The sequence below is a fragment of the Symphalangus syndactylus genome, chromosome 15 (genome assembly GCF_028878055.3).
Source record: "Symphalangus syndactylus isolate Jambi chromosome 15, NHGRI_mSymSyn1-v2.1_pri, whole genome shotgun sequence".
NCBI lineage: Eukaryota > Metazoa > Chordata > Mammalia > Primates > Hylobatidae > Symphalangus > Symphalangus syndactylus.
The window spans coordinates 26995275-27021043 of NC_072437.2; the positions used below are offsets into that span (position 1 = coordinate 26995275).

General features: G+C 35.9%; 2 protein-coding genes across 4 annotated transcripts in view; both read right to left on the reverse strand.

The window, feature by feature from the left end:
- GPR180 (G protein-coupled receptor 180) overlaps positions 1-25769 on the reverse strand; it is a 67461-nt gene that overhangs the window by 35724 nt on the left and 5968 nt on the right. For 2 of the 3 annotated variants that reach the window (XR_010115982.1, XR_008651247.2), the window contains exons 3-9: positions 21097-21297; positions 14169-14349; positions 13982-14031; positions 11950-12107; positions 8657-8848; positions 5915-5992; positions 4602-4924 (exon numbers count right to left, since the gene is read on the reverse strand). Coding sequence is in view for 1 of the 3 variants with exons in the window: in XM_055244336.2 (XP_055100311.1) it covers positions 4766-4924; positions 5915-5992; positions 8657-8848; positions 11950-12107; positions 13982-14031; positions 14169-14349; positions 21097-21297 (1019 nt within the window). In the remaining 2 variants the exon portion in view is untranslated. Of the gene's footprint in view, positions 1-2659; positions 4925-5914; positions 5993-8656; positions 8849-11949; positions 12108-13981; positions 14032-14168; positions 14350-21096; positions 21298-25769 lie in introns of those variants that run through there. The other variant, XM_055244336.2, reaches the window with a different exon arrangement.
- Positions 21304-21969, reverse strand: LOC129464198 (NADH dehydrogenase [ubiquinone] 1 alpha subcomplex subunit 3-like; the record flags this gene model as incomplete). Its single annotated transcript, XM_055245332.1, has 1 exon — positions 21304-21969. A coding segment is annotated over one exon (441 nt), but the record flags the coding sequence as incomplete, so codon positions are not given.

Here is a 25769-nt window from a genome sequence, read left to right on the forward strand (position 1 = left end):
CCTCTAGCTGACTAGAAACGTCTCTTTTAAATTGGTGCTTCTAGTTGTGGCAGGCCAGAAACCAGACACATGGTCCTATTACAGGACTACATAAAGAGAAACTGCCTCTGTGAGAATTTGAGAATCCTCTCGTAATTGATGTTTTATGATAACTACTTGACTAGTCAAGATTTTTACACACTACCAAGTTCCATACAATTGAACAAAGAATAGGCAAGGCATTATTGAAGTCACTATGGGCACTTCTATTATATAATTAATACTACACTGTTAAGTACAGGTTTGGAACTTTTTCAGCATTGCGTTCATTCACTCAAAAATATTTTGAGCATCTAGTATGCACCAGGGAGTGTCCTAGTATTAGGCATACAGCAGTGAACAATAGAGACAAACTCACTTAAAATTTATATTCTAATTTGAGAGATGACAAAGATAAACCAGCTCAGTAAAACAAACAAAAAAAGGGATAATATGATAGAACTAGGATGGGGGAATAGCATTAGATAGGATGGTATGGTTAATCAGGGTCTGATCAGAAAACAACAACTAGGATCTAATACACATACACATATCTTAATATTCAAAATAAGGGACTTATAGGGATTATAGGAGGTGGTTTCTTTTGTGTCTGGCAGTTGGAAAGGGAAGACATGGGAAATGGGGGAAGCAAGGAACTTGCTAGGATGAGTAGAACCTGTGGGAACTGAGTGGAACTTGTCAGGATGGACTGGAAGCCATACAGGTCTCTCACTGCCTCTAATCCTCCAGTGTGAAAGATGGAGTTGTCCAGCAGAAGCTGGCACCCTTTGTCAGAGTAAAACACACACCTGGCCCAGGAGCCAGAGAAGCTGAAGGAGCCATTCCGGCAGGAACTGGTGTTCCTGTGGGCCTGGCTGTTGTCCTACAGGCCAAGATGAGCCAACAGATAAGCAATAATGTGGATAAGCTGCAACAGTGCCTTGTGCCTTGTCTGGCGCTTCCACTTATAAAAAGAATCCAGATCTGGCTGCTACTTTACTTCTGCCTTCTATACCTTGTATCAAACATTTCTTATGGCCTACATTGTCCTGAAATTATGCATGGAAAAGAATTCTGCGGAACCTATCTCCAGGTTGATTAAACTGCACCATATAAATCCACCACAGATGGTGTGAGTTCTCTAAAAGACATCTGAGCTGAGAACCTGAAGGATGAGGATTCAGCCTTCCAACCATTCCAAGATGTGGAAGAGAATGTCCCAGGCAGAGAAGATGGCTAGTGTCAAGTATCTGAGGCTGTGATATAAGCTAGATCTTTTTTTGATGAAGGATAATGAGGCTGGGATATGTGTGTGAGAGAGTGGTACAAATTAAGAGATAACCAGAATTCATATGGGCCTTGCAGAACATAGTAATGAGAGAGGACTTCTTTTCCTAAGTGCAATAAGAGGCACATGGAGGGTTTTTGTCAGGGAAGTAGTAGTTTGGTATGATTTTTAAACTTTTTGAAATAATTTCAAACTTACAAAAAAGTTACAAAATTAGCACAAAGAATTTCTGTATGCTCATCATCCAGATGATTTCCATTTTTAAGAGATTGTTTTGGCTACACTGTGCAGAATGGCCCTAGTGGGCAGGACCACTTCTTTCCTCACCTCCAGGCTTCATGGTACTCCTACAGCACAACACATATGATGCCCCTGGAGCTGTGCAGAAGGCTGCCCAAATGTGGAGGTGGTAATATTACTTAGAGACCTATTGCAAGAAATCAAGCTACGGTGCTTCTACCACACTACTTTCAGATCACAGAGGAAAACCAATCTCACTATTTTAGTCTCAATTCACAAATACATGTTGGAATAAAAACCAGTATTACCTCTTCAAATCTGGCTACTTCTAACAATCATATCAATTCTCAAAACAAACAAAAAACAACCTCAATGATTTGACAACACAGAAGCTAAGAAAATGTTTCACAGATAATTCCAGATTTTCAAATTCCAAAGAACGTGCAGTCTCCTAGAAGAAACATGCTGAAGGAGCCCATGCTCATGTTGATAGATAGGTTCTAGTCTCATTATTTTAGAGATGATCTCAGATTTGTGTATCTCCTATGTTCATCAGATGTGACTTACTTTACTGGAGATAATAAATAATTACCCTAAAGCAAGCTCTTCTGCCTACACTAACTCTCCTGCTAGTAATACTGTCTGGCTAAAAGCCAGGTTCAAATACTGAAGTGTGCTGAGGTCTTACAGATATTCAAGCTCATGTTCTGATTTTAGCACAATTCCAGTTTTAATGTTCAAATCAACAGCAAAAATTATGATGGATAGCAATTCATTCTCACTAAGACACAGCTAATATGTGTTCCTTAACTCATGAAGGTAAAGTGGAAAAACTAAATAGTTTGGTGACCTTAGAGAAATCATTTATTCTCTCTTATACTCAGTTAAATGGGAGCTTGGTTATTACAATAGAGATTAGTAATAATGAAGGTAAAAGGCCCGGTAAAATGTATCACAGTAGGCACCCATCTTATTATACACACGTCAATAAAAATAAACATCTATTTTTTAAGGGAAGAAAAGAAATGCTTCTTAATAAAGCTCTGGATGAACCATTTATCTTCTTTCAAAAAATGTAAAAACACATAAAAAAGCATTATCTGACAAAAAAAGTAGAAAAGATTTTTATCTTTAATTAGAGTTTGCAATATACACTTAACTTTCTGTAATCTGCAGTGATGAATCTCTATGTAAACATTCAGAAAAAGAGGGAATACTGTGTCATGACTTATGAACTATAAATTTTGTCCCTGATTACTAGTCAAGAACAGTTTTATACATTTATTAACAACTACTTTCCGCCACTTAACAATGGCTGTTGAATAACAAAATAAATTATCAGCAATTTCAACCATAAATTTAAGAATTAAAGTTTAAAAAACTGGTTAGTTTCATAAATGCAAGCGGAGTAATACATTTCGTATATGTTAATCGCAGTTACTTATGTTCTTTGAGTGAAGTAACACAAAGATTTTTCCCTTCCCCTTTTGGCAAGTTCACAAAATTTACAAAAAGTCTTCACCTTTTTCTTTTTTGCTTAATTTCTTTTTTGCATCTCAGCTGAACACAACAGACAATAGCTGGGGTTATTAGCGAGACATGATAAAAGAAAAGGTTATGACCACTCAGACGATCATGTATACCTAAAACATAACTCAGACTTTCTAGTCTTAACCTGTAGCTCTAATGTACTAAATGATTTACAAAGAACTAACAGATGATTTAATGAGCAGATTGAACCTTGTAAGTTTGTCATTTTGGGTCACAAACACATATTCTGCCCTGAAAATGAGGCAGAATACTAGTCATTTCCAATGAGACTAGGTACAAAAGAAAAACAAAAACAAAGCCATAGATATTTTTAAGTTGCACTACATTATTTTAACTATTTAATTAAAAAATTTAACTACCAGATCAGTGCACTGTTTCTTGCTTAAACACACAGTAAGTAGATAAAAAATATTTTTAAAATAAGCCAGAAGTAAAAAGGAAAAGGCCTGAACAGCTTGACAAACAGCAACAGAATAATTTCCAATCAGTGACTATTAATGGGAATACTCATTTTATACAGCGAGTATTGACAACCATTTAGCAATTCTTTAATCAGGCACTTGATATTTTTTAGCTAGCATACTCAATACTGGGGCATCACACACACACAAAAGTATGGCTTTATTACAAAGGATTCAAGATGGCAACTACTTAGAATCCAGTGCCAACACGGATTATAACAAATCCAGTGAGTGTTTTGTTTTTCAATTATTCATAGAAAATTTAATCCTGATTAAGTATCCTTGGGCAGGAATTCATGGGTAGTTGATGACTGAAACCAACATTTTTGTGAAATGCTTCTGTTAATTTAATCTGTGTATATGGCTTAATTATGATTGGGGATTCAATGTAAGAGAAATGAATTCTATTGGGATCAAAATTTCAGTACCATATCACATAGTACATTTTCCCTTCTTTCTTTTTAAACACATAAACCTGCTTGTCCCTTCACCTAAGTGTTCAGATTTTAAAATCCTTTGTCCTTACAACCCATGTAATGTATTTAAGTTTTATTTTTTCATAAACTGTTTGTCAAAAACCTTTGCTAATCAAGCTAAAACCTGAACTAGAGCCAAAAATGGCAGAAAAAACTGGAGAATAACTCCATCCACAAATAAACAAAAGCTTATTCATTTAACTGTGAACATATTTTATATTCATTTCCTGAAATAATTTCAATTCCTTTAAACTCAAACATGAAATACATTTTCCTTAAAGCATAAAAAGCAGCAGTTTTTAAAATCAATGTATTACACTGATTTCATAACTGGACTAGTTTAGATATTTATAAGCAAGTAATCATTTAACTGATTACTTTTTATAAGACTATTAAACCTGAGTTAGCTATTAAGATGAGGCATTATAATTGGTGAATATTTTACCAAAATATCACATAGTTATTTTTCACATTTATTTCCATATAGAAATCGCTTCAATCATTTTATAACAACACTTTCTTCAAAGTTTGTTGTTTAAGTATATTTCAAAACATTTCATTTATTACCTTTTTTTTCAGTCTTGGTACTGCTTAAATACAGTTATATAAATAACTGCTCTGCTTTCGCTGTTCAAGCTTTCATACTAAATGTATGAAAAAAAGTCACTGTATTTGGATCCTTATTGCACTCTTTTAACCAATTCACTTTTCCTCTCAACAAAAATCAAGCATCAGAAATGAGGGCGACTTTTGTGTCCAGATGGTATGGTCAGTGGTAGTGTTACTGAAGAAAGTGAAGAAACTTCCCAATATAGACTGTGAGATAGAAAGAGTCTGTAGAGAATAACCATGGAAACAGACTGGCAAAGGATAACACCTATTGTAATAACCTGAAAAGAAAAGGAAAGGAATGCTTTTACTGCATGCAGAAATAGAGAAATAATATTCAATATATCATGAATCTATATATGCTTTTTATATAAATACAATACTCTGTCTTTCATCTTTATCATAGGTACATTTCATCAAAAAAATTTTCTGACTAATGTTCAGAAGTCTAATTGTTTAAGGATAAAAATCCCTTTAACAGTTATTTTGTAGATGACAAAGTAAGGCACAAAAGAATAACTTGCTAAACTATTCTCTCCTAAGGGTATGCACTACAGACAAGAGTTTCAGTAAATAAGAAAAATCAGGTTCCTAGCTAATTTAGTAACAGGAATAAAGCATGCTCCTACCTGAACTTTAAAGAGTACTCTAAAAGCCCTTTCAAAAATTCTCAAGTTGCTTCTCTATTTTTGTAGACTACTGTCCTATCTATTCACCCTTTGTAAATACCTGAGGCTCAATAAGCATTTGTGCATTCAGGCACATACTGCGTTGCTTGTAAAGGGCTCCTGGCAGACCTCTATTTTGAAATGATGGAGCCATTCACCTAAGAAGGTAGGTATCAACACAATCAAAATGCATCATACTTGAGCATGGCACTCTGGTTTGTAGTCTGTTAAATAACTAGACTGATTTTTACAAATCTTGATTTTTACTATTATGTAAGAAAAATTTTAATCATTTTTTAAAAGATGTATTATAAATTCTCTAATTTATAAAACAAAATTTCTATTTTAAAATTCTCTATTGTAGTTTCTAAAATAAGCTAAAATAGAATCAAGAAAAGCTATTTCCACCATTTTGCTTATAAATATTTTTAAAATATTTTAAACTTCAAATTTATCTACTTACTGGTTTACTATTTTGTTTCAAAGTTTTAAATAACCCAGAAAATGTCTTAAAAAATAAATAAGTCCCTCCTATTTAAATATTCTCCCAATTAAGACAATATTTTCATTAAAAAAACTACTTTGATCATGTATATTTCTTACCTTGTCTCTTTGGTAGTCGCTAAAAATGACAGAAACGCATGCAAGAACTGGATGGCATAAAAACCACAAGATACAGCCCTGAAACAAACGAAAAAGGGAAATAAGTACAGCTGTGTATTTTTTTTTTTTTTCAGAATGTACCAGATAAAAACATGTTACTAGCATTTTTAGGTTCTGATTAACCTCAACAGGCCTTTAGAGTAGAGCTTGCAATAAAATGTAGAAATAAATTTACTGTTTCTAACCAAATGAGTATTTTTGGAGTATTTATAATCTTATGTTTATAAATCTGTTGCATACACATTTTGATACACTACAAATTATTAATGTAAGTAACAAATTATTAAGTGATAAAAGCAAGGCACAAATGTGTAATATTCCTGTAAAAAGAAAAAAGAATGCACATTCATATTTGTATGCTGATACACAAAGAAATTCTGTAAAAATACACATAAAACATTAATAGTCGTTACCTGTTTGAGGGGTAGAACAGAGGAGGGGGAACTGGGCAGGTAAGAATGGGTAACTGTTTATAATTTTCAAATATTTTTCTATTTTTCCTTGAACCATGGCAATGTATTCTCTTTTCCAAAATTAAATTTGAAATAAAAAGTAAGTTAATAAATAGTAGCTGTTGAAATGTTTGGTACATTGAAGATATAGGGAGAAAAAAACAAGATATAGAAAAATGTTTAGTATGTTACTATTTGTATAAAAATGAAAGGAAATATATATAAACATATATACTTAAAACTCTCCAGAAGGATAAATTAAGAACTAATAGCAGCAATTGTGTGAGGAGGTGAGACTAACTTTTTGCTACTCCTTAAATACTTTCGGATGTTTGATCCTATTCAGAAAGTTAAATTAAAACATAAAATACTTTAAACTTTGCACTGCTTTAAGCATAAAGCAAAATAAGAGGCTGGGCGCGGTGGCTCATGCCTGTAATCCCAACACTTTGGGAGGCTGAGGCGGGTGGATCACCTGAGGTCGCGAGTTCCAGACCAGCCTGACCAACACGGAGAAACCCCATCTCTACTGAAAATACAAAAATTAGCCAGGCGTGGTGGCACATGCCGGAGACTGAAAGAGGAGAATCGCTTGACCCTGGGAGGCGGAAGTTGCAGTGAGCCGAGATCACGCCACTGCACTCCAGCCTGGGCAGCAAGAGCAAAACTCCATCTTAAAAAAGAAACAGGCCGGGCGCGGTGGCTCACGCCTGTAATCCCAGCACTTTGGGAGGCCAAGGTGGAAGTATCACGAGGTCAGGAGATGGAGACCATCCTGGCTAACACGGTGAAACCCCGTCTCTACTAAAAATACAAAAACTTAGCCGGGCGTGGGGGTGAGGGCTGTAGTCCCAGCTACTCGGGAGGCTGAGGCAGGAGAATGGCGTGAACCCGGGAGGCGGAGCTTGCAGTGAGCCGAGAACAGGCCACTGCACTCAGCCTGCGCGACAGAGTGGGACTCCATCTCAAAAACAACAACAACAAAGCAAAATAAGAAAACTTAATGCCTAAACACCTCAAATACATATTAACTTATCAAACGAGCACTACTATCCCTGTGAAAAACTCAAAGGCAGGATGACATCTTCTTGTCTTGTGCTCAGAAGCCTGAAGGTGGTTCCAAGGGCTGCAGCAGCAGCTTTGGAATGCTCAACACTAGGAATAAAGCAGGAATCTGGCTCTCCTTCCATAGCTGCCTCAGAATAACCGTCAATAACTCTGGACAAGGTGGGCTGACTGAACAGAATCAGTCTGATCAGAATGCTGGTTTGCGGTGTTAAAATGAAGGGGTATGGATTCTCTCAATCTGACAGAAAAATGAAACCTTCTAGGGAGGGAGGGTTCTATAATGTTACTGCTCTAACCCTTCTCCTGTATAGAAAAAAACCGAATTTGCTTTTAGATCTCACTAGCAGAAGAAGGACAAAGAAGGAGGACTAAAGTGACACGATCTCATGTGGATGGACTGAGGCTGGCTGAAACACATGGACTCAGCCTCCTGCCTCCAGCTGCTTATGCTGAAGGATAGCTCTTAACAGTTTGTTATAAAACACTGCATAACTCTGAGAATAACAGTTTATAGTCAATTAATAACTGTTGAGAAATCCAAACCATATTTGATTTTAAAAATTTAAAATTCTGTAAAAATTACAGAAAAAAATGTAAAATCCCTATTGGTGAAACTATGAACCAGGCAAAACTGACCTGCAAAGAGTATATGGAAAATACTGTCTCACAGGTCTTGTAAAATGGGGATAATACCTACATCACATAAGTTGCTAAGGTTAAATGAGTTGAACCACATAAAGAACTTACGGTAGTGTCTGTCGCATAATAGAAGTGTTTTTTTAAAAAGAAGGTCTAGCCCTGTCACCCAGGCTGGAGTTCAGTGGCCTAATCTTGGCTCACTGAAGCCTTCAATGCACAGGCTCAAGCAATCCTCCCATCTCAGCCTCTCGAGTAGCTGAGACAACAGGTGCTCGCCACAAAGCCTGGCTAATTTTAATTTTTTGTAGAGATGGGGTCTATGTTGCCCAGGCTGGTTTTCCAACCTGGGGGCTCAAGAGATCCGCCTGTCTCGGCCTTCCAAAGCACTGGGATTACAGGAGTGAGCCACCATGCCCAGCCCAGAAGTTTAATAAAAGTTAGCATGTAGTTGTTTATTAACTTCCCAAAGAAACCAGAATGAAGTGGATAATCAGAATAAACCATTTTCTTTCCAAACCCATACTTTGGCAAATGTGATGTAGAACTCCCTTTTGAGTGTACTTCTCTCCACTGTGATGATCTGATAGAGTCCACAGCCTAATGACAATGCTAGGCAAATTCTTAGAACGATTAGGAGGATCCCTGCTAAGTTGTGGTGTGAATGGTAGCTATGATGACTGGCATCTTCAAACTGTTCCCAAAGTAGCAAAACACTCTGCAAAAGAAAAACAATATTACATTTAAGAAAAAAAAGATCATACCTAATTACAGTATTTTTTTCAACTCTTTAGTAAACATCCCTTTAAACTTTATATAAACATTCCTATAAGACCACAGAGGTTGTTAATTAATAAAGTACAGTCTTTTCATCACTCTAATACCCTAAGCTAGACAAAATGAATTTTTATCAAGTGAGACTACAGTTAAGAGATTTTTAAAAACTTCTGTTGCTGCCAGGAGCAGTGGCCACGCCTGTAATCCCAGCACTTTGGGAGGCCAAGGCGAGTGGATCACCTGAGGTCAGGAATTTGAGACGAGCCTGGTCAACATGATGAAACCCTATCTCTACTAAAAATACAAAAAATTAGCTGGGCGTGGTGGCAGGCAACTGTAATCTCAGCTACTCGGGAGGCTGAGGTAGCAGAATCACTTGAACCCAGGAGGTGGAGATTGCAGTGAGCTGAGATCGTGCCACTGCACTCCAGCCTAGGCAATAAGAGTGAAACTCCATCTCGAAAAAAAGGAAAAAATAATTCTATTGCTGTCATGATTCAAATAAGATATCTCTAAGGATAAAAATGAACTGAAAGGGTTAAAAAAACAAACTTTCTTCTAAATCCATTTCCTTTTTACTTCAACAACATTATTGAATGTAAACCGTTCCGCATTCAAACCGGCTATCTTGGGGTAACTTTCAAACATTTCAGTGTTTTTTGTGCAATTCAGTCAGAACTGTTGATTTCAGACTTTATTCTTTTTCAAGGTAATCCTGCCTCAGCCTCCTGAGTAGCTGGGATTACAGGCATACGTCACCATGCCCGGCTAATCCCTTGGTAAAGGACAGCATATTTTTAATATTCACTACAAATCCTCAGGGCACTGTTATTCATCACTGTTTATTGACCTTTTCTCCCATGTTGCTAACAGTAAAAAGCTCAGCTAGTTCCTCGTTAAGCTATTCTGTTTATTACTATTCAAAAGAAATTAGTGTCCATGTTGCCTCCATCTTTACTAAACATCAATCACTTAACTTACTCTAATGTTTTAACCATTACAACACATGTCTGTAGCTCTCTGCACTTCTTTCCTTTGTCAATTGAGCCAGCCCTCAGAATTGAGTCTTCGGTGACTTCCAAGAACTTTTGGAAGACATCAAAACTCAATATCAAATCCAATTATTAGGTTTTATGGGGTTTACCAGCAACCTCTTGCTTTCCTCATTCTCACATCCTCTACGCTAATTTTACTCCTGCTACCACTCTTGTTAGGTAAACTCCTTTGTCACTATAACATGTGAAATTCCTTCTTGGGCTCAATATTTGCTCTGTTACTGAAAGTGTTATTCTTCCAAACCACAAAATTATACCCATCTGATTTCTTTTTTTTTTTTAGACAAAGTCTCACTCTGTTGCCCAGGCTGGAGTGAAGTGGCACGATCTCAGCCCACTGCAACCTCCACCTCCCAAGTTCAAGTGATTCTCCTGCCTCAGCCTCCTGAGTAGCTGGGATTACATGCATACGCTACCATGCCTGGCTAGTTTTTGTATTTTTAGTAGAGATGGGGTTTTACCATGTTGGCTAGGCTGGTCTCGAACTCCTGCCCTCAGGTGATCCACCCACCTCGGCCTCCCAAAGTGCTGGGATTACAGGCATGAGCCACTGCGCCCGGCCTCCCATCTGATTTCTTAACCCACATTTCTAAACTTCACTTTTGCAACACAGAAGTGCTACCACAGAGCTACCACAGCCCATGGTTCATATTTTTACATATTCAAACTTCCCTGTTGTCATATACATATGCTAATATGTGATCTGTATAAAATATGTATATATTTGTATAGTCTCTGCCGGCCTGTCTGATCTGCCTTGTCTGGGTTGTTGTTGAAGATCAGAACTATGTTTAATATACTCTTCATAAATGCTCATATAAACTCTAGTGTAATATCATCTCCGTTCTCAATTCATACTTGTCTATGACAGTAAATTAAAACTATAATGAAATAATAAAAATGAAATTTTTAAAAAGAAAGTGAGAATTTAACCTGACATTGACACTACTCTCCATGAGTCCTGGCTCAAAAACATTAAGTTGGTAGAATCTCAACCTTATTTTAATCAATTCTTCTAATTCAATTATTTCTGATCATCCCCTTTCCTGGCACTACCTCCTTTACTAAATATCACCACCTGTGATATGGCCTCTTTCTCAAATCATTCATGTAAATTCAATACTCCTATTCCACTCAAAACCTACTATATTAAATAAATACTAGGGATAGAAAGATGAATAAAGCACTGGCCCCATCCTTAATTAATACATTTTTCAATTTATTTAATGCATTACACTTACATTATAATGTCCTTTACAGAGCCTAAGTATATAGTTCATTTTCATCTATAGCTAATGCTCATCAAAAACTCAGTACAGATTTTTATCTTCATACCTTTCTTCTTAATTTTTACAAATCCATTGAACATAGGCATATGGATATCTTAGAATGTCAATACTATTAATATAGAGGAAAATTAAAAAAAAGGCATGCAGGACCTTTATAAAAGACCGGTTTTGTTTTTGAATTTGCTTTCAAAAACAAGATCCCATTCTTTTTTAGTCTATATTTTGCCTTTTAATTAATCTTAGATAATCACCTGAATTCTTTTATGTACAAAGTAGCCAATCCTAAAGATTCTTGACAATGGATAAATCTCAAATTCATTGAATCACTCATTCAGTGTTAAGTACTTACCATGTGCTAGAGAAATATGAAAGAAAGGTATTATTAAGTAGGAAATAAGACTCTAACCTAGTATTAAACATACTGTGCTTAAATAAGCTGATAGGAAGCTCAAATTCAGGTAAATTATAATTAAATTCTATAGTCTACATATAGTAGCATCCAGATAATTAAGATTATTTGATGTAACACTCTTTAAATTCATACTTTAAATGACACAAATTGTAGAAGCTCAGAAATTTCAAGAAAAAAAAATGACACAAATTCCTCATGGGTCCCAGGTTTCAATTTTGAAATGAGGTATGCTCAAGTTTGCATTTCTGAGGATTACTAAGCAGAAACACTGAGTATCAACACTCACCTGTGTCATGACAATGAATACTGCAATGCCAGTGGATGCAGGCGTAGAATCCCACTGGAGAGGTCTGCTTTGAGACTTCTTCATTCTGACTATTGTCCAACCCATGCATAGACTCAAAAGTAAGTATAACATCTGAATTTGGGAAGCGATGTCAAAAACTAATGGGACGTGAAAACCAACGTCAACCAAGTTTTCACAATATAAAAAATTTAGTGCTTTTTGCATTAAGATGAGAACATCTTTTTTTTTTAAACCACAAAAAGCCATTTTCAAAGAGATGCTAAGGAAATTCATTAAGAGATATTCGCATGTAATAATTCTAAAGATTTAAAAATTGCCATAAAATTTTGTGTATATTTATAAAAACAGTTAAAAGCAGCAATACTATTTAAAAATACGTATATATGCCCATACCATATGTCCATTAAGTCCAACTTTAACTCTGTTTCCCATTTTTCTTAGCTTTTCTAACTACATAATCCTGTTCTCTATAACTCACTGGTTATTAAAACAAATTCTAAATATGATTTATGCAATGTGGAGAATACTAGTACCTTCATTTCTGGGTTAATTTTTTTTGATGGGTGAACTATAATGTGAAGAGTATTTTCTAAAACTATTAACAAGAAACAATACAATGAAATGCATAGCTCCAAACATTGGCTTTACTTTCAGAATCCTGAAGACAAATGAGAAGCTCCATGCATTAGTGTGATGTGCCACCAGGTGGCCATCACCTACACTGCAGGGGAAGCCTGCTACTTCAAACAGAAAAGAGGTATCAAAACCACCTGTATCCAGGTTAACACTACAAGAAAACAACAAAAATCTATAAATGCTTCAAGTTCCATATATATATATTTATTTTATGAGGTAGTATTTAATGATTTTTAAGAAAGCTTATCGGCCGGGCGCGGTGGCTCACGCTTGTAATCCCAGCACTTTGGGAGGCCAAGGAGGCGGATCACCAGGTCAGGAGATTGAGACCACGGTGAAACCCCATCTCTACTAAAAAATACAAAAAAAATTAGCCGGGCGTGGTGGCAGGCGCCTGTAGTCCCAGCTATTTGGAGAGGCTGAGGCGGGAGAATGGCGTGAACCCGGGAGGCGGAGCTTGCAGTTAGCCGAGATTGCGTCACTGCACTCCAGCCTGGGCGACAGAGCAAGACTCCGTCTCAAAAAAAAAAAAAAAAAAAAAAAAAAAAAAAAAAAAAAAAAAAAAGAAAGCTTATCACTTTTCTTCACAGTGTATTTTGATGTGAGTTTTAGGCTTTGGGTCAGAAATAGAAAAGAGTGAGTTATAACAGAGAATGGAATTATAATAGGAAGAAAACCTTCAGCTTTGAGGTAAGAAAATTTAGGTCTGAGTCTAGTCTCTACCACTCAATAGCTGACTGACATTTGGAAATATGTTTCACATCACTGAGCCCAGATCCTTTATCTGCAAAATGAGGATATGCAGACCACTTTTCTATTGAGGATAAGATGAGAGAATGTATATAAATATGCCTAAAAACAATGAAAAGGTAGAGTGTGGAGACTCATGCCTGTAATTCCAGGACATTGGGAGGCCAGGGAGGGTGGATCCCTTAAGCCCAAGAGTATAAGGCCAGCCTGGGCAACACAGTGAGACCCCATCTACAGAAAAGGAAATTTAAAAGTCAGCCAGGCATGATGGTATGTGCCTGTAGTCCCAGCTACTGGGGAGGCTGAGGCAGGAGGATCACCTGAGCCTAGGAGTTTGAGGCTGCAGTGAGCCGTGACTGTGCCACTGCACTACAGCCTGGGCTACAGAGTAAGAACCCTGTCTCAAACAAACAAACAAAAAAACAATGAGGAGCTGTACGCATTACCTATTATTAAGAAGAAACCAAGTAGGACATATGGGAACTTAAACTATAATCCTGTTCTGTCAAGCTGATTTCTAAACAATTTTCGACAGAAAATTTATACTATGACAAGAAATAATTTTTAAAAAAAAGCAGATAGCAAGTGTAAAAGCCTTTTAAAAAATGCTCAGAAAGATACTCACATTCTGCCAAACTTCCCATAAATGGTACCCCTATTCCATCTCTGGAGTAACTGAGGAATTGAAGAAGATTAGTGTAAATTACAAATGTGAAAAAAATTGTTCATAATCAAAGCAAGCATAATTTTGGTGGACTAATTAGGATTAATTAGATGTAATGATGAACACAGTTTTAGTGGTTTTGAGTTACCTGGAGAAATGAATGTAATTAGCTAAAGCTGAACCAGCTTGTAACAGCAATGCAGTTGTCAGAACCTTTAAAATCATGTGCATGGGTCCTCCTTTCTTAATAGCCTGCCACAATGATTGAGCATAAATGCAAGCAATCACAAAGTACACTAGGACTAGGAGGAAAAAGAACTCATGTAACCCTGCGAAGAGAAGAAAGGGAGTTTGCTTCAGTAAAACAAAGCCAGTTATCGTATTGGGTTGCTTTCAAATCTCCCTGTCAATATATTTCTAGAACTTGTTTTTTAACTGGAGTCATAGCATTCACCTTTGTAAGAGAAAAAAAAATTATTAAAACTTAAACAATTTTGTACCTTGGGGCAATATTTTAACTACAAGAAAGCAGATTAAACCAAACTAGTTAAGGTCAATCTGTACGAAAGCATAATGGTCAAGGGAACCCAAAGACTCATCATAAAATCAGTTTTGTTTGAGAAAAGTAAATTAAAATAATGATTTCAGCATTCAGTTAGATATACGTTTTACCCTTAATGTGAATTTCTTTTGTAAAAAATTTAGAAATAGATTACCTCAGTCAATAATAGTTTAAAACACCCTGACAATGCATCTCAAAGTGTGTTCTCTTGCCCAGCAGCATCACCAGGGAACTTGTTATAAATGCAAATTCTTGAGTGCCATCCAGTTTTTGATCTACTGAATCAGAAACTCTGAGTAGAGCCCAGTAATCTGTGCTTTAGTAAGCCCTAAGCATGATTCTGATATAGCGAACACGTGAGGACCACAGCTCTGGAATGTCCCAGTACCTTTAATTTCCATTTGGACAAACCTTCAAAATATCTGTCATGTCCAGAGAACTCTTCTGAGATAAACTGTCTGCAGCTCTTGCCAAAAAAAAAAAAAAAAAAAAAAAATCCTGTGGCGATCATGCGACTCCATGCCAGAATTGGCTGAAAATTTTAACACCTAACCAAATGGCTACCAATGCAAGGGGCCAACAACGTAACAATTCTGAAAGCTAAGTTAGGCTAATCATCTCTTAGTAGATCAAACTATAACTATAAAGCAGAAAGGAAAGAGGCCATAGAGATTGAAGTTGAAAGGAGATGATGTTGGGACAGGCCAGAGGAATCAAACTGAGCCATGATAAAAACCAAAGTTTTGAGGGAGTAGAAATTACAAGTGAGGAAAGACAGATGGCTGGCAAAGAACAAAGAATGTGCAGACTTTATATTAAAAATGGAACCAGTCATTACAGCAGCCTCTAGTGCCTACTAGCAGCTTTTTAGTACAGTCTTCATGTAACCTTATTATGAATGTCACTTTTTCTGTGTTAATGTGAAATCTTTTGACTAAGTCTCCATTTTTCAGAAATTTCAGTAAATTTTTATAATAAAGCAGCAGGCTAGCTTTCAGTTTAACAGCTAACATTTACTTGGTTACGTGTCAAGACAGTCCCTAATATTAATGCCTTTATATTCTATCTAACACCAGACTGCTCTAACAGTGGTGTGAATAGAGCTGTCTTAACTGAGTCTATGGATGAACTTTAATTCCAATAGTGAACACCAAGCCTGCTCTAGTTTCCCATTTGGGTAAACTCCAATTAACAGTCAGAGAAGAAAATATTTCTATTATGTGGAAAATAATTTTGTAAAAGCAATTAGAAGACACAAATCATAAGAATCAATAAATAGCTCAATCATGCTTTTGGCCTGATTAGGGGGAAAAAAGCAGCAAAAAGTATTTCTGCCACTGGGTGTCTCTCCTGCTCTATGAATATAAATGTGGACAGTTAACTTTTTCTAGTGCAGGTGAAAAAGTATGTTTAGACTTCAGGAAGGGAAAAGAAAGAACATATTTTCTTTTTAAACTCCTTACATAGAAAAGCATTCCAGCCTTAGAAATAATGGCAACATAATCCTGGGATTATTATAGTACTGGAACAAGACAGAAAATACAAATGCTACATATACTATAAGAACTGTGGGTCAGTAAAGTTCCTTATGCTATCCTGTGTTTTGAATCTTACTTTTTATCTTTCCTTCTTAGTATTAAAGAATTAAACATGGCATTCAATTTAAAGTTTTATTTATTTATAATATTTTACAGAATATCTTTAAAGTTTCTGACTTACAGGATAAAGTTTCTGACTCCATTAAGTTACAACTCTACCATGAAAAGAAAATCCTCAGGCTATTTACTGAGGAATCAGAATAATGTAGAAGGAAGGGACTCTGGAAAATAAGATATATGTCACCAGCAAAAAATGTTTTAGGATTATTCAAAGTTAATAATCTTTCAGAAAAAGCTAACATTATAACGAACACAAAAATTATTTCATTGACATATTAAATAAATTGAACTGGGTCTGTCCCACACTTTATTCCCTGAATTTTAGATGATTCTTACCTTGAACCTGTACATAAAATGCTTAAAAGATAAAATGCTAGCTCTGCACTCAATGTTCTTTTAAACAAATCATCTCTTTAAAAAAGTCTGGTTTTTTTCCTCTCTTCAGCCACCAATTTTTTGTTTTGCCACAAGCAAAAATTGTTCACTTTGAAATTAAACTCAATTTGTGTTCACTTTGTTCACTTTGAAATTAAAATCTAATTTTAAAACAGGTGGATACTAATTGTTAAATCTTATTATACTTAAGACTTAATAATATACACTAAAAAAGTATACACTGAAGAAGAAAAATACTCTTAATGAGCATACAACAGGTGGTGAACACTTGTAAGGAAATGTGTAAGGTTTAAGGCAAGCTTAAAGGAAGCAGCATTGGCAAAATAAAGTAGCAAGAAAACTTGAGGACAGCTTCAGTAAATATAGCCCCAGCTAAATGATGGTAAATAAGAAAGGAGGAGAGCCTAAGCGGAAAGGGTCCTTGGGTTCTGTGGCAGCACCTGGAACAGACATTCCCGCCTCCCCATGATCCTTGTCTCAGAGCCCCAGTGGTCTCCCACACTCAAGTGTCTCAAGATATATCCTGATGAGTCTAAATCAATCGGAAATTCCCATACCCTTACCAGTAGGAGGTAAACCTAACCCTTTTGACATATTTGTCTACTTTTATCTTTCTTTCATGTCAACTTACATTTCTCTTATGATGCTATGACCCAGTTCTGAAAAAGGAAATGTGATAGGAAGCTTCTGGGAAAGACTTCCTTCCTCCTAAAAAGTGATACTGAATATTGCAATCATCTAGACATGATGCTCAGAACTGCCACAGCTAACTTTGAACTTGAGGCAGCTAGCTTAAGAACAACACTGATAGTCTGAGGATAGCAGGGTAGAGAGACGCTAAATAAACCACCCTGGAGAAGCCTCAAAACTGCTTGTTGTAAGATAATTCATTTCATTACTGTCTACACAACTTGCATTAGGGTTTTCTGTTACTTTAAGCCAAAAACATTCCAACATGTTACCAGCAACACATTACTGAAGCTAAATGGAAGATCCAACCCATTGTCTTTTGGGACATGGAGGAAAAGAGGGATAACGCTAAAGAATGAACATAGCTGCTAGAATTTTAAAAACAGTGAGATGGCAGATGTGGCAGAGCCTGTAGTACTATTCCAGTGAAAACCAGTCTATATGCCTTTAGGTAATAACACTCTCAGGATTCTGAGTACTTCTTGGTCTCTAATTAGACTACAAATATAGTTAACAAGGATTCTAATCTTTTAAAGAAGCAGTTTTATTTTACTTTAAAGTATTATAATCCTATTTAGTACTTTGTCAAGTGGCATCACACTTGCCTTACTTTCTTTGTTTAATCTAGACCAACTCTGTAAAATAGAGGATTAACCAAAGTCTGGTAGATATAAAATACATAATTGGTTTGAAAGAAAACAAATTACAAAATTTAACCAGAATAACATGTAACATTAATTGCAACTATTTGCACCAGGTTATTCTAATTCAAACCTCTGAGACATGTGGTAACAGTCAATTTTCTGTAACAAGTATAGCAAATCAATTTTTCCTACTTGGAGCAGATAATTAGACAAACTAGCATAAGTTTCTAAAATGAACTGAAGATTTTCTCTGTAAACAAATTCCATACCTGAGGCTACAAAGTAGGAACAATCCCTCTTAAGGCTGTATTTTAAAACACATTACTAAAACAATGTGAAATATGGACTTTAGATCAGCGGTTCTGTACATAAGAATCAACTTTAGAGCTTCAACTGGCTTCCACTCCAAACCAAATCTATCTGAGTCTCTGGGTGTGAATATCTGAATTTTTGTTTTAACCCTCATAACCTTAAACCAGATGCATACAGTGATGGGTTAAGAACCACTCATTGATACTTCAATGTAGAGTTATTCACAAAAGCTTTTAAGCATTTTAATCAATAAAATGATGTGATGTTTAAAGGAAGCCACATAACAAGGCTGGATGCTTTTGGGTACTTCTGGCACTTTCTAATGATTAATCCCCGAAGGTTAGCCTTGATAGAATGTCATGCTTAATGAAAATACATACGATTATAGTGAGGTTTTGCCCCTTGTTTAAATATTGTTGCTGACATACTCAATGTAACTTCCCCATTGTAGTATAAGACAGCTTTTAGACACAAGAGTAAGCATAAAATCAAAATCAGTCACAAACATCAGGAAAAGGTAGGTCAGAAGGAGTCAGAACTAAGAACTGAATCACAATGGTTAGTATGGATCATAAAGAAAAGCTAGCCACAACTCAAGATGTGGAAGAAAACACTGGAAGACACAGGCAAGGTTCAGGACAAGGCAAGGTATGACTGGCATTCAGTGGTCCAAGCCTGGCACAGGGCACAAATGTGATCACTTTATAGCCTGGGATAAAAGTTTACAAGCCAAATTGGTGATGAAGAAAAAGACCAAAAATGGAAGCCTGGATAAGGAGGCAAGTAAAAGCATATGGGGATCCAGAAAAGTCTCATGGATCCACTCAATACATAAAACCACCTTTTGAGCCAACAGACTACAGCCTGGAAGGCAGGAGAGGAAGTGCTAATTGATCTGGACTCCACTAGAGGCAGCAGGGTTTACACATGCAACAACTGCAGCAGAACATTACTTCCTAGTGAGCCTTGACCAGTCCTAAAAATAACTGTCATATGAAATAACGAAGTCTTACAGTTAAAAAGGACCTGAAGGCTGTGTGCGGTGGCTCACGCCTGTAATCCCAGCACTTTGGGAGGCCAAGGCAGGCAGATCACCTGAGGTCAGAAGTTCTGGCCAACATGGTGAAACCTCATCTCTACTAAAAATACAAAAATTAGCCAAGTGTAGTGGTAGGCGCCTGTAGTCCCAGCTACTCAGGAGGTTGAGGCGGGAGAATTGCCTGAACCCGGGAGGCAGAGGCTGTGGTGGGCCGAGACTGCACCATTGCGCTCCAGCCTGGGCGACAGGGCAAGGCTCCGTCTCAAAATTTAAAAAAAAAAAAAAAAAAGGACCTGAGGAGCAATTTAGTGCAACCATCCATTCAATGCTCTTAGTAGACCTGGGTTCCATCAATGCCTTTCCAAAATACAGAAAAAAGTTGGCATCTTTAAAAAGATTAAGGAAATGGAAGGACTAAATTAACTTCCAATAATGATCTATACTAGTCAAAGGTATCATTAATGAAATTTAACCTTTACATTCATCTGCATTCAGAAACAACTTGAGTAGCTTACACTATTTCATTTCTTTCACAGAAAGAACTTCAAATTAACCACTTGAAAACATGTAGGGCCAAGTGCAGTGGCTCACGCCTGTAATCCCAATACCTTGGGAGGCCAAGGTGGGAGGATTGCTTGAACCCAGTAGTTTGAGACAACCTGGGCAACATGGTGAGACCCCATCTCTAAAAAATAAAAATAAAAAAAATTAGCACGCCATTCTGTCACTAGATATACATTTTTTCCAAACAAAGGATATTTTAAAAAGTTTATCCCTTAAAACATTATTTGTGACCTACTGTCACAATTCTCAAGTTGCTTTTTTAGCTGTGACAAATTTACACTTTGAACTAAACAATCAGTTTAAGCTAATGTGGCCTCACTGCTGCCTCACACCTCCACCCACCCCACTCTATGGCCAATGGGATACAATGGAATTAAATTTTTCTCTTAAGCAGATCAACTCTTTCAAACAGCCAATGAACTCATGAAGAGGTAAACCCTTAATGCTTTTCTTTGACAGATGGCCTACAAATCCTTACTCCAATATGTTAATTTACAAATCAGTTATACTTCATAGCATGTTTATCATGATCATAAGAAGTCATTCATTTCTGCTGGGGCTAGGAATCTTACCTCAGTAGGACAGAACACAGTTACCTAACATTTTGATGAAATATTTCATATGAGTAAATCTGATTCTGAGAAGTATTATGGACTCTGATCATCCCTAAATTGTTGTAAGCTTCAATGAAGGCAATCCCTAAATCTGTTCAAACAAGCTAGTAAAGAGTTAACCACACAAAGTAGTTGAGTTTCTAATCTCATTTAATCATTGAGTTAACAATTTAAATTGTTCAATTTATTACCATTTTTCTGTTTATAAAAATAATGCAAGGTTATCATAAAAACAAAAATGTTTAGAATGTATAGAGGAAACTAAAAACTACACAAGTTGTTTCCTGTCTGGAGCCAAAACAAACAAGCAAACAAACAAAACTATACAATTCTACCAACCCAGAGTATCAAAATAATCTGTTAATATTTTTGTGCTTCTTTCTGTTTTATTCTCTGCAGGTTTTAATATACTCAAATAATACTCTGCTTTTAAAAATTAATATGATGGCTATCAAAATGCTGTAAGAAGATTAATTTAACCATTTCTCTACTTTTGGACATATAGGTTGCTTTCATTTTTGATTTTAAAAATACATGAATATATTTGTACATAAATCTTTTCCTGAATTCAGGATATATTCAAATACATATTCTTACCAGATTCTCCAGCACTAAAATGATCGAATGGATTCCCTTCGGCATCTGGGTTTAGTAACACCATTTCAAATGGGATATCTTCCACCTGAGAATTCTCCTTGTCATCTTGGCACGTATACTTGTCTGCATAAAACACATGCCACGTTTGTGGAGATGGAATCTGGGACACTGTCAGATTATGTTCGGTCTGGTTCATGGTCACTTTAAAGAGAAAGAAAACAACACCTTTTCTCAAAACTCTCAAATGTGTTTCATCGTTTTAGTCATATAATCAATTTGAGGTTAGGACAATCTTTTGTTTAATTTTTATTGTCTCAGAAATCCAAGACCTTGTGTAGTATTTGGAATAAGTCTTGTAAACCAGATACTTATAGAATAAATCAGAATTTATCTGCAAAGGAGATAAAAATGATGTTTTTAACCAAGGAATCACTATAAAAGTACGACTATAAAACACCACAAGTAGAATGGCTTCACTGAAACTCTGAATTTTTTTTTTTTTTTTTTTTTTTTTTTTTGGTTTTCACATTCGTATTGGGAGCCATGGGAGGGGCCTCCTCTGTCAGTGGAGGTGCTCAGTTTCTTCAGCCACTCCAAGCTGGGGCTCTGGGGATCCTGGGGGTGGCTAGGCACGTTGGGCATGTTCCCATCATCGTGGATGGGCACTGGGTAGTTGTAGGGCATGGACTTGTTGATCATGATGAAGTACTTGGTGTAGGAGCTGAGTAGAGGCAGAATTACAGCTAGGCTCCCGATGATGAAGGACACGACCAGCACTGGCTCCTTGGCCCAGGCATTCTTGAGGAAGGTGCCGAGTCTCGCCACCACCTTGGTCTCGGCGGCTGAAACTTTGAATTTTAATTTTCGATATTTTCACAGTTTCCAGGTGGGTTAATGACATTCAAAAAAATTATTGTGGTAAAATATACACAATGCTAAATGTATCATTTTAAACATTTTTAAGTGTACAGTCTATGGCATTAAGCACATCTACAATGCTATGCAACAATCACAGTGACATTTTTGAAGATTACTCGAGTTAAATTTAAAATGGAGCATTCAACTTATGAAATCATTATATCTAAAAACTATGTATTTTCAAAAGATTTTCCAAAATCTTTTTCTGATTGGTTGTTCTTTAAAAGGGTATAAAAAGCAGAAAAAATAGAAATTACAGGAATGTAGAAGTTATTATACTGGATCAGGTCCACGTGAAGTAGTATGATATAGTCAGGGGTGGGGGGTGTGTGGCATCATTCAGATGTATGTTTGAATCCTGGCTTCAATACTTACCTGTTGTGTGACCTTGGGTAAGTTACATAAGCAATGACACTCACTTTCTTCATCTGTAAAATGAAGATACTACCTACAGCAAAGGGCTGATGTAAGCACTAAGTTATTTGAGTCACCTAGCATGGTATCTGTCACAGAGTAGGTGCTAAATGTCAATTCTGCTTTTCTTTTCTTTAAAACAAGGTAGTTATATTAGTAAGTGGTTCTCAATCCAGGGTAATCTTCTTTCCTCCAGGGCATCTGAAAATGTGAGGGGATAGTTTTTTGTCACAATAGCTGGTTAGATACTTGGAGGGGGGCTGTGTTGAACCTCATGCAAAGAATTATTCCCCCTAAAATGCCAACGGCACTCCCTTCTCAGAAACACAAAATGATGTCTAAGATTCCTTCTGGATCTAAAACTATTAGGTTGGTGCAAAAGTAATTGTGGTTTCTGAATCTGACCTGACCTAAGAGGCACTGACTAACACTAACATGAAGCTGCCTAGGAGAGGAGTGTCTCAAGTTCTGGGTATAACAAAAAGAGTAGAGTTAGAAAAGCGAGTCTTGGCCTTGTGACTCAGCAAATAAATTTACAAACTCTCTAAATTTGTTTCTTCAATAGTCAAATAAAGATACCTGCTCTGCTAGCTCAGAGTTCTTGTGAGGGGCAAATGAAAAGTATATGGAAAGAGCATGATTCTACACAAAGTATTTTTAAAACAGTATTATGATGGGACCAATTCCCAACTCTAGATTGCCCCCACAACATGTCAATATTTAAGGACAAATTAGTCTTAATCTTTTTCTCGATTGTAGAAAAAAACAGTTTTAATAAATAAAAGACATTTCTTGAGGTAACTAGAAATGTGTGTATGGAATAGATTTCAGAGGACATTATAGAATTACTCATTTTCTTAGGTGTATGATAGTTAAACAGATGAATTTCTTTACTCTTAGAAGATGTATGCTTAGGTATGGAGGGGCAAACTGTGATACCTGCTGCTTATTTTCACACGGTTCAATTAAAACAAAAATCACATACATATAGACATAAAGCAAATTTAACAAAATATTAACAATTATTGGGTCTAAGCAGAGGATATACAGATGCTGGTTGTACTATAATTTCAACTTTTCTGTATGTTGGGAAATTTTCCTAGTGGAAAGTTGGAAAAATGTTATTTATAGGTTGTCTTTAGGAATGAGATACAGATGTAGTCAGGATTTGAATTTTGAGGACTTGGACTGTACAACTGGGAATTTCATTCATTGGTGGTTAAATTGAACAAGAGGATCTGATTAACATCACCATGGCATTGCTTTTTTGGCTACTATAAGTTAGCTGACATTTAAACTACCTTTAAAAAAAAATAGTTTCTGGAAAAATGTAGCAAAGACTCTAGTTTCTGTTAAATATTGGAAGACTTTTAATAAGAATTTAATATATGATCAATAAATGATTCAGAAATAAGACTGTTTAAATGTGCAATTTGCAATTATATAATCCGGACCTCATTATATAAAGGCTCTGCTGTGTTGCTGTTTTTATCATTTGCCCTTTTTCTCTTAGATAAAATATTTTAAAAACCACACTTTTACCAATATACTTTCGATGTTTCATTTTAAATTATGTCGATTTACTTCAAACAGAAATAAAAGTGTGCTTCATAAAGTGATACCGACCTTTAGTTTTTGTCTTGCTGTCTTTTCAGCAAGCCTGGGAAACAAGCCTCTTGATAAAACTGTGTGTTCATTGTTTCTGAGACAAAAGACTACAGCACAGCATGCATATTCTATGCTGGTGTAATTAGTACCTCAAATATTAACAAAACTTGAATTGCTGAGAATGGTGTTGAATAGCTAATTGTCCAATCATATTATAAAAGGAAATTAATACTGTTAACCAAAACACACAATAAAATACTAACACCTTTAAATGATTTATAAAATATACCAAACTACAAAAGGAATCATATGCATAACATGTAAAAAGACAACACTGAAATGTTTTATATACAATATTATATTTAGCTCCTGTAATCTGATAGAAAATTCCTCCAAATCTCCTCATTAAGTTTTAGATAGAAATACATAAACTCATCATTTTCAGTGCTTTTAAATGTCTTGTTTGCTTGCTTTAAAAATCTAAAAAATAGTTTTTAGTATTTTTTAAATCAGATTTTTATGACAGAACAAAGAGATGACTGAAAAATAATTTTTCAAACATTAATTTGGGAGAGTCCAGCAACATTCAACACTGAGATTTTTCCAATCTGCTAGTCTTTTCATAGTACACAGCAGCAGCAGAGTTTTACGTAGGAGCTGGGCAGAGTTACTGAGTTCATTACCAAATAGGTGAAAGGCTGTTAACTCTTAAGTCTCATTAATAGCTAAGAAAAGCACTTGCTATAAGGAACTATTCTTAAATATGTGTTACTATTACATCATGAATTTAAGGATATGCTTTTTGTTTAAATGTACCTAAGCTCCTAAATAACATACCATAAATATGACACTATATAAAAGTTAGAGACTTAAGATTTGGATTTTGTTATTGGAAAAAAAAATTGGTGAAGTACATATATGTAGAAATCAGTATTAAATTTATTTTAAGCCCCAAAATTTGACAAAACAACCTTCATTCCTCTAAAATCCCTGTTTCCTGATATCTTCCATTCCACAATTCCAAAAAATACCTCTGCACTTAACAGAACAGGGAAAAGAAAGAGAAAATAGAAAAAGAAACAACAGCAGAAGGTGTTGTTAAGTTGTAGTCCTATACATAAGTAACTCCATCCTTAAGAGTTACAATAAGAATGGCAGCATTTTGGAACTATCACGAACCTTAGGGAAACCTAGTCCAACTTGCCTGTTGTACAGATAAGTAAAATGAGGTTCAAAGATAACGAGTTCTAGTTATAAATCACTAGCAGTGATTCTCAGTTTTGTGGTCTTCCCATTGCACCACACTGTCTCCCTGTATACAGAAGTTCTGGGAATACAGCGATATGACTCATACCAAAATGATGTTTTTAAGTGTATAAAGTACATAAATACTGACTATGTGATACAAGAGAACAAATCAATATTCCTATAGCTCAAAGCTTTAAACTGCCTAGTAAGTTTTTGTTGGAGACAGAAAAAGTCTTTGAGATGCCAAACACAAAAAGCCAACAACCAGCCAAACAAAAAGCCCTTAAGCACAAAGGTCTACGACTGTTCATTCTACAAATACTTAGTAAAAACTTAACTAAGCACCAGGGTATCATCAATTCTCATTCTCATAGTGCCATATAATTAGCATTCATAGTACTTATCAGAATTGCAATTTTACATTTATTCACATTCATCTGATTCATTCTGGTCACCTCCACCAGCCTTAAGGACATTTTGGTCAC